At 31.3% G+C, this 10,353-nt stretch overlaps 1 protein-coding gene across 1 annotated transcript; it reads left to right on the top strand.

The window, feature by feature from the left end:
• Positions 1-1,544: 1,544 nt before the first annotated feature.
• Positions 1,545-6,938, top strand: LOC124355404 (procathepsin L-like). Its single transcript, XM_046806533.1, has 6 exons — positions 1,545-3,477; positions 4,206-4,358; positions 5,501-5,686; positions 5,824-6,006; positions 6,415-6,580; positions 6,675-6,938. The coding sequence occupies exons 1-6, from the start codon at positions 3,382-3,384 to the stop codon at positions 6,881-6,883; spliced, it is 993 nt and encodes a 330-aa protein (XP_046662489.1). The 5' UTR covers positions 1,545-3,381; the 3' UTR covers positions 6,884-6,938.
• The last annotated feature ends 3,415 nt before the right edge of the window (positions 6,939-10,353 follow it).

The raw sequence follows: 10,353 nt of genomic DNA on the forward strand, positions 1-10,353 counted from the left end.
ATAAATTTATTTTAAATACAAATATATATCAAAACTTAGCACCTAGGTTTAATTTTATCAAATTGTATATCCATTTTTATTGTTGGATCTGAAAACCAAAGCAACTCAAATTCAAATTTCAACCCAGATTCAGTTTAAATTCATTATTAAGTTAGTTTTATATTTACCACAAAACGAGTACATAATAATGAATACATTAAATTTAGACGTAGAGGAAAAATTAAAAAACCAGTTCCAAATGAACACAGTCAGACACGCACAAAAACAGAATACTTCAGTCGCCATCAACTAGAGACCCTGTTAACGCTATGTAAAACTTTGTAGTGCCTAATTCTAAAGCATCTAAAATGTATGTACTAACATTCCTTTGTCTATCTAATGTACGCTAGCAGAAATCATGCAAATAGGCTGCATTTACCGCAACGAACGTGTACAAATGTTCACGTGACAAAACGTAATACCTCAATTTAGTGACACTAATCATAGAGATGGAAACACTCTGATAAGTAGATATGGGTGTTTACTATCCTAGTTCGCGTTGTAGGTCTTACAAAAAATTTCAGCATTTTTAAAGCTTATGTGATTACATTTGTTTGTAAGTAACTTTCCACAGATAAGTAATATTTCACCCATAAAATAACATTTAACTTTTTCTCTACAGATACACATGAAATAACAATACACTCTGTATAGAGAAGAATTTTCATATATACTAAAGACAACCGTGAATAATGCTCTTGGACTAGTAAAATCATGATATGTTATCAATTTCTTCAGGTTTTAGAAAGCAATTATGTTTATTCCCAATGCAGACTCGAGTTAGGAACCAAAAAGATATGTTTTATGTTACAACACAACGAAAGGATTAATACGAATGTTAAAATAAAAATTAGTTACAATTTTCTTCATATAATGTTAATGTGTATAAATTTCTTCTTAATGTTCCTACATTTTTTTAGGAAAGATTCTTCTGTTTTTGAATCACACGTGAGTGAAGATTCTTTCGTTTTGACTGGATTTGTTTATTGTTAAAATTGTTGTAGTGCCTCCCTCTTAAACTAATTAGATCTGGTCGTATAACCGCAATACATTTTTAAAAATAATTAATAATCACAAGAATTAGTTTCATAACCTAGTTAGAGTATTGCATTTTTATTTGAGTCAACTGAAATTGAATGTGTTGTTATGTGCTCAATAAATAAATAAATAAATAAATAAATATATATATATATATATATATATATATATATATATATATAAAATTTAAGGTGACTTAGTCAACAAATTGAATTTATAAAATTAAATCACATGTTCACCATTGTACATAATTCATTCTTATTTTTCATTTTCTGTGTTGATGTTTTATGTTTATTCTGTTCTTATAGCCCTATTTATATAATTTTTGTAATTTCCTGAAGACGGCTTAAGCCGAAATATAGAAAATGTTTATTACAATAATTGAAGAATTCTTATTGAAGATTAATATATATATATAAATTTCAATAAACATTGAATCACAAAAAATACTAGCTCCGCCGGGAGTCGAACCCGGATCTCTCACTTGTCGGGTGAATGTGCTACCATTACACCACAGAGCGCTTACTTTTTCCGATTCATATATTTTGTTACATTTAACCACTACAAAGTTTCACGGACTCTCTAACCCTTTTGTAGTAGAATAACAGGTCACCGGTATATTGCAGTTCACGGAGACGACATGCCCCTCACTGTTTATTCCAAAAAATACAATCAGGAAAAAATTGCAAATTATTATATATAAAAACGCATTAATAATGTATCAACCCAAAAGAACGATAATATAAAAAGATTTAATTTGAGGAGTGAAACTGCTCATAATCGTATATTAAAATAAAAAATTTCTTAAGGTTAATTTATAAGAATACTTAAATTTTGAAATTCCTAGTTAAAATCAGCTGTGATGATTTTTTCATGGTTTATTATTCAATCACAGCGATTTTTTTTTGTTAAATTATAACTTACTTGCTAATATTCGTACAAGTTTTGTCCGAACAATTACGTAAAACGTACGCAAATTCGTAAAGTGTATACTAAAATATAGTTCTTTATTTGTTTTAGAAAATAACTCGTTTTTATTGATACATATATTAAAATAAACGTATCAGTGTACAAAGTCCCTTTAAAAGAAGGAAAAGAGACTTCTAATTTAATATTTAGACTTTTCTCGTTATCAAAAAGGTACAAAATAAGCAAAATTATATTATATTTGGTTTACTTTGCACCTTTTTGGCAAATGATGACAAATGTCAAAATATTAAATGAATAATACTGTCAGATAATCACATTTACTTTTGACCTTAAAACGCCGATTAATAATGAATTATAAATACATGAAATAATATTTGTGTAAATGTTATGGCAACAAATTAGAAATATAGGAGTTCCAAACCATACAACTTGTAAAGTCAGGTCTTGTCATATGATGGAAAACTGATTCCTAACAACTTCAAGAGCTTGTGGTTTTTTGTGTGCTTTTATTACAAGTGTTTTGATATGAGTAATAGTAAAATAACCAAAGCGTTTCTTCATTGATAACAGAGCGTATGTTACATCCTGTACATTCCAATTCCCAACACTTGGGATATACCTTACTGAATATATGAATAATCCCGTACTCACTTGAAAGGTCCGGTATAGATAAAGATGCACTAGAGAAATAGTTTCAACAATTATCTGGGAATGTTCCATCGCACTCAAGATAATTCTTGGAAACCTTCTGTCCAAAAACTGTATATAAAACAGACGCTCGACAAACTCCACACTACACATCGATCACACAGTGCTGAGCTCGAGACAGTTTACGGTAAGTGTGGCTGATGTCTTTATCACGTTTTCCATTCAGTATTTCCACATGGCAAAAATCGAATACAATTTTCTTTTTGTAAATCTTTCATAAACTAATATTCAGAAGAAAATTTAACTGATCTACTTTATAAATATAGATATATACATAGGTATCTATCTATATCCAATATAATACTATCTACTTTATTAAATTTTGAAAACTAGAGAGCATACACCTAAAATGTTATGAAATAGTTAACTTATAAATTTCATTAGGTTTTTGTTACTACTCAATATTACAAGAAAGGATTAGTAACAATGTATTCTACGTATTGTGTTAAATATAAAACTAACTTGATAATGGATTTAAACAGAATCTGGGTTGAAATTTTAATTTTAGTTGCTTTAGTTTTCAGATCCAATCATAAAAATGGATATACAATTTGATAAAATTAATTTTTTCATATTTATTTCAAATACACATACGTTGATCAAAGGGAAATTTTGCTATTATCTATTACTAAAACGTTCAAAATCAATTGCCTGTTTCAGATAACAATGAAACTCTTACTTCTCTCTGCCCTCGTGGCCGTCGCCCTCTCTCATCCTCTGGAAGTGTCCGAGGAAGATCATGCCCAATGGGAACTGTTCAAGGTAACATAGAATTCTTACAGATCATAAGAATATGAATTCTTATAATCATAATTTCGTGATAACGACCTTAAATTTTATAGCGATAAATAACTCGTAACCACACTAGGAAAAGGGTTAGCTGTCTGTAACTGTGGTTATTCTACATTAAATACCGCAGTAAATGACTTAACAATATTAGGTAACAGTACTATATTACTTTCTTTAGAATCATAAAATTTTATCTTAGTTAATAATCTAGCTAATAAATATTGTTTACATGCTATTTAATAAGTGTAGTGAAAAAAGTTAACAACTAATAACAGCATTTGTACTACTATATGTGTCAAACGGTTTAATTAAATAAAATCTGTTTTTATGTAAATATAAAATACTTGTAGTAAAATATTTTATTCAATAAGAAATAATTAAATAAAATCAAATAAATTAACGATATAGATGTTTATGAAATGTGTTATTCATTTATTTGTTTTTATTTTTACTGTGAAACGTTTGCTTATACAGCTTGTTTCAACAATACAACGCATCAAATACGAGTATATTCCTATATTATTTGAACATATTCTAGTACAATAACAATATAATTTCCAATCAAAACCTGAAAAGTCGAGAAATGTACTATTAAAACTACATTCACTTACTGGTGAAGGCACTAAACATGATATTTAATCTGAAATTTTGCTATATTACAGTATTTAATATTTCATATCTAATACAAACATCTCATTTAGGTGGCCCACGAAAGAGAGTACGTTACACAAGAAGAGGAACTGAAGAGAATGACTATTTTCCTGGAAAATCTGAAGTTTGTACGAGAACACAATGAAAAGTTTGGAAAGGGTGAAGTTTCTTTTGACGTTGAAATCAATAAATTTTCGGATTTGGTAAGTAAATAAACACCCATAGGCCTAAAACAAATGATACTGAGATACAGTGAAACTCATAGATATGATTCTATACATTACACTCTCTTCTTGTATTTATATCTAATAAACTTTGTCTATTTATGTGTTGTATTTAGATTATAATTTAAATGTATAACTTAGGTTAATGCAGAAACTGCCCGTGAAAAAATACTTTTATACACAACGCAGGTATTGCAGCGTCTGGTATCTGACGGTGTCTGAAACATGACTCCTGGAAACTGAAGTCATGTTTCTTCCGAAGCGATCCAAAGAATGTCACCGACGAAGAAGCTCATAACGAAATCTTTTAGAAATCAGAGACACTTATACATAGGCGAAGTGGCAAACTCATTGTCTTGTCAGGTGCACAATTGAATTCACAATGATGTCTCTGATACGATCTCTTAGCAAGGCGGAATAACCGAACCTTTCATACCAGAAATTGTAGGAAGTGTTAATTCGGTTTGAATGCCGAATTCGGCAGAACACAAAAATAAATAAAAGGAAGGAAAACTGGATTTGGACTCGGCAATCAAAGAATTTTATACATCTCGCACTGATATACTACTGTATTTCTTCGTAATACTCTTAATATTAAGATACTTTTTGACAGCCACTCTGAAAAATCACGTAATATTGTTCATCGAATGTGTGATAATCACTTATTTCCCCATTCCACGTATTCCTGCTGCACGGTTTCCATACAGAGACACTTAGCGGGATACTGGTTACCTTATTCAACGTTATTTAATTATCTAGCCATCAGTTTGTAATGGAAAATAAATTTAGATCGCACGATATTGCGCACATTTCAAATTTTCATGTTAAGGTACAGGTCTGCAGTACTTAAATAATACAATATAAGTGTTTTGCTTATTTTAAGGATAAATTTCTTATTATACATATCAAAAGAGCGTACACAATCAACTGTATTTTCACGGCATATTTAACTTAATGACAATAGAGCGCTTATCAAGCGTTTAATAATATTTTTATGAATAACTAAACTAATAAAAAACTTTGCAGTTTAATATTTTTATGTATTACCCAAAAAATATAATATCAATTAAATTGCCCAAGTAATGGGCATATAATAAGAATTCTTTTCTATTCCCACACAGACCACCGAGGAGTTCGTTACCATGATGAATGGCTACAAGCGCCCAGAGGGACGCGAGAGGACTGGAGATGCCTTCGACGACTCAGAGAACGTCAGGCTCCCTAAGAACGTGGACTGGAGGAAGAAAGGAGCTGTCACTGAAGTCAAGGACCAAGGACTTTGTGGATCTTGCTGGGCTTTCAGTGCTGTAATTCTGTGAGCAGTCATAAAATGTGTACTATAGATTATTATTGATATATTGAAGTCTCAGCTATTTATATAATAAAATAATTTAAATGTCTATAAAACTATTTTGAAGTGACGTTGTGTAAAACAGACTGGAAGTCTCAGGGTCAACACTACTTGAAGTCTAAGAAGCTGGTCTCACTCAGTGAACAGAATCTTATGGACTGCTCAACTGCTGAAGGAAACAATGGATGTCACGGTGGTCTCATGGATAATGCTTTCATTTACGTGAAAAAGAACAAGGGCATTGACACAGAGGCATCTTACCGCTACGAGGGTAAGGTACGTAAATAATGCAGCTTACTTCTTTATATAATTTAAATTATTTGTCCTGCCAAAAATCATCCTAATATATTGTGCTAATGGTTCTTATACAAACTGATTAGATGTGACTGGAATCAGTCAAAATTTGTTAATAAGTGTTGTAGAATAAAAATAACAAGTTTTTTTGGCTGTAAATGCATAAAGAATCTTAACAAATTTATAGTTTTATGTTTTTTTTACGTATTACTTCATTATAACAGTGAAATATAACTTTTTAATTGATTTTGCAGTCTTGCAGTATGCAACATTCCTAAAGGTAACAGAACATGTTGCTGTCACCACAGTTTGTCTTACTGTCATTGCTAAGACTGGAATGTCAGATGCATCTAGCAAAACATTAAAACAAAAACGTGTTTTTATTTACAGAGTGATACTTGCCGCTACGACCCCAAGCACAAGGGAGCCACCGACAATGGATATGTTGACATCACCTCAGGCAGCGAGAAGGCTCTGCAGAAGGCTGTGGCCACTCTTGGGCCGATCTCAGTCGACATTCTGGCTAACCATACTTCCTTTAAACACTACAAGAGTGGTAAGTTCATACTGGAGTAACTAACTCTGTCTGTCACAACTCGACTAACCTTGTAATTGTCCTCGTCACGTAATGTGCTCTCATTGTTGTCCAGGAGTGTACAAGGATCCCGACTGTTCTTCTATAGTTCTGGACCACGGAGTTCTGGCTGTTGGCTACGGCTCAGCCAAGAAAGGCGGCGCCTACTGGCTGGTGAAGAACTCCTGGGGAAGTAACTGGGGCATGAACGGCTACGTCATGATGGCCAGGAACTTCCACAACATGTGCGGTATCGCCACAATGGCCAGCTATCCTAAAGTTTAATCACTTCCTTTGTGTACGACATTTGTACGAGATATTAAACTTACCTGAGCATTGAGATCTTAGTTATGTTTTAACCTTGTATAATTACGAGTACTAATATGGTTCATTCAAAAGTGTCACATCTCAAAATTTTTCAAATCGAATTTTTCGATTGGGCAGACTGCAAAAGATTTTTTTCACTGCAAAATGTCACAAACATAATTTCACCTCTTACCGCCAGGAAGCACTAGTGTCACTTTTCTTCTAGTATGTTCTAGGTAAGGTTATACCTGGAAGGATATTGAGTAATGATAGCAGTTTCAGAGTGAGATGCCACTAGTTTTCAGCAAAAGTGACATTTTTACAGAAAAGTAAACATAAATCTTTAGATTTTAGTTTAGTTATATATTATTGTATATTAGAATATTTTAGTTAGATTAAGTATATAAAGTATGAATACTTTACGAATATATAAGTCCGTAAGGAATTTATGAAAGTAAAGCAAATATGCTGAACACAACACTTGTACATATAAAGAATCTATGGTGGGAAGGGTTGATTCAATGTGAATGTGAGTTTAGCTAGAATTCTCATTCCTCTTAGTGCAGCTTTTGGAATCGAAGCCATCACAGACTTGACTACATAAAACTGGAGTCATACTCGTCTAAAGAAGTGGAAAAATTCTGAAACAATGAAAATCAGTATACACATTTATAGCGATTCAGCATCAGAGACACCTAGAATTTAAAGTACAGTTAATTAAACATGCAGAGTCATTCTCATTGTCTCATTAGGTGCACAGTTGTGTATAATGGGATGTTAACACGATAAGTAAGCACCAGTTTACCTTCCTCTTAGTACAACGTTTGGAATCTGACTCCGTTACTTTAATCCTGGAATCTGGAGTCATGTTCACCTGTAAAGTACAATAGAATTCGGGTAGTAAAAATTACAAATGAACTTTCTATGTAGTTTTGAAATATTTCCCATTTTCTCAACAGCTACCATTAATAACAATTAGAATGACTTTCATCTAGATTACAATTTATCTTGTGGTATAGATGACTCTGATGTCGATACTATGTAAAAAGTTCATGTTGAGTTTCTGTATGATATATTGTAAGTTTCTGAGTAGGTATCTGTTCATCCAACATCACTGTAATACCAATGCTGTCATGCACATGCGTGGAGGTGCGTGATTTGTTCACGTAGCTGTTATTAATGAAACTCGTGTGTAAATATTCGTGTTATACTTACTCGTGTGAATGAATAAATGTGAATATATTCATTTTTTGTGTTGATGCTCAAGCACAGTCAGTTTCACAGCCTGACTAATACTCATCATTTATTGAACAACGACGGAAGTCTATCACTTGGTTCATTATTGTATGAGACATTAACGAGTATGTTTGATATGTATAAGAAATTAAATGGCAGTCATCTTGAAACCTTAAGAGATATTAAAAAGTTAAATCGTAAAATATATATATATATATATATATATAATATATATATATATATATATATATATATTATGATGGTTTTTGGAATATGGTGGTTATGATTCCGTCATGAAGGCGATTCCAATAAACACATTTCCATGAAATTCTTATTGGAATTAATTGACGACAAAATAATTAAATATACTTATCAGATACTTTGAATTGACTAAATATATCTCCGCCATCCACCTTTCTCAAATTATATTTGATTTTGAATTTAAAAATTTATTATACTATTACCAAGGATAAAAATATAATCACCGGAAATATATTTCATTTAGAAATATATGATTGATAGCTGCTGTTGTTTGTATAAATAGAACAGTATGAAATACCAACAGAGAGAGACGGAGCAAAAGCCAGATGTTTCTGAACAGGGGCGATCGCGATCACAATCAAAGGGCAATAAGATGATGATTGATGACTATATCAGGATGTATCAGATCATAAATCAGTCATGAGATATAGATGACATTGTTTGATATCGTCTGGGATTCATATCAAGATACTTTGAATTTGCAGTTATAAACTGAATAAAATAATTTAGTGTATTCATACTCTTACAATAAACGTACAACAAAGCCATGATAAAAATTATTTATTATGTTAAATCTATTTACTAATTTTATATTTATATATATATATATATATATATATATATATATATAATCTGATACAGAAGAGTTCTTAAGAAACGAGTTTATTGTTACAGAAATTTAGAAATATATATATCAGATTATTTTTTTACCAGTACATGAAATAACATGTATTTATATTAATAATAAATAAGCTATACTAATAATAATACTAAATTTGATACCATATTACCAATTGAGTCAGTAATCTTGCATATTGCTAAAGGAACAAGCATTTCAAATGATCTTGAGATCGAATCCCACGCTTCATGGAAACCTTTGACATCTTACATCAGACAAAACGACTATTCCGTTATCCTCCTTGACTCGATTTCTTCAATCATCCGCCAATCAGTATTCCTTTTATAACCTATTACCTTCATATTCAAATAAAAGTTGGTATGTGTACTAAAGATTTTAACCAATGGTTGTTGCTACGATTTGTGATAATTATATGCCGTAATAAACATCTGCCCACTATTGACATTTTGTAACAAAAATGTATTATATTGATTAAGTATGAGTAGAATTCAGAGAACGATAAATGTGCTTACAAAACCGTAACACATAACATAACTTCTTAAAGTCAATATTTGATTAGACTAATGTATGATCAACCTTGGAATGCTAATTAACGTTTTATTTAATTATTTTTGATTTACCTCGATTTAAAGAACAGCCGGTAGAAAAACTATATTCATGGTCTTATTTTAGGTCCATATGGAATATGTCTTTGAGCAGCAATAAAAAATAAAATGTTTGAATTTCCGCAAAAAGCCATGGGTATGCTAGATGATATTTTTCTGTAAAGTATGCCAGAAATTCAGTAACACACCTACAAGGGGCCAATGAGAGTTACTTAAGCAAATAACTTTAAAAAAAGAAGAAATCTTTGAATCATGATATGATTCCTAAGAATCTCTGGGTGTCAATTAGTAATGGATCATATACACTATACAGCTTGGCTTCAAACAATAGCAAAGAGAGTGACTATTTAGATTTATCTAAATAACTGTGGCTATTTTAAGTATTAAATTGGACATTTGTAACACAATCTTACAGTTGCCACATGAAAGTTGGGAGTCATACAAAAGCAGTACGACCTATAGCTTTCAATCAATGATCATTTTTATCTCTTGAGAAATTTTTTCCATATCAGGAGTATACATTACACTCTTTTTGGTGGTTCAGATGGAACATATTCCATATGAAATAATCCTCGAGCATCAGAACAGTGTGTATAAAACTTATGCATTCACCATGAACTACCAAGTCTCGTGTATTATGTTGACGATGAGGTAACCGTTTACTGATCATAATAGAGTTTTAAATCTTTTGGAATTACTGATATTGA

The sequence above is a fragment of the Homalodisca vitripennis genome, chromosome 2 (assembly GCF_021130785.1).
Source record: "Homalodisca vitripennis isolate AUS2020 chromosome 2, UT_GWSS_2.1, whole genome shotgun sequence".
NCBI lineage: Eukaryota > Metazoa > Arthropoda > Insecta > Hemiptera > Cicadellidae > Homalodisca > Homalodisca vitripennis.

Excerpts from the sequence above, each read along its gene's own strand:
- LOC124355404 (XM_046806533.1), top strand. The coding sequence starts at position 3,382 with ATGAAACTCTTACTTCTCTCTGCCCTCGTGGCCGTCGCCCTCTCTCAT. Across the intron at positions 4,359-5,500 it reads TCAATAAATTTTCGGATTTG|ACCACCGAGGAGTTCGTTAC; the intron begins GTAAGTAAATAA and ends ATTCCCACACAG. Across the intron at positions 6,007-6,414 it reads CTTACCGCTACGAGGGTAAG|AGTGATACTTGCCGCTACGA; the intron begins GTACGTAAATAA and ends TTTTATTTACAG.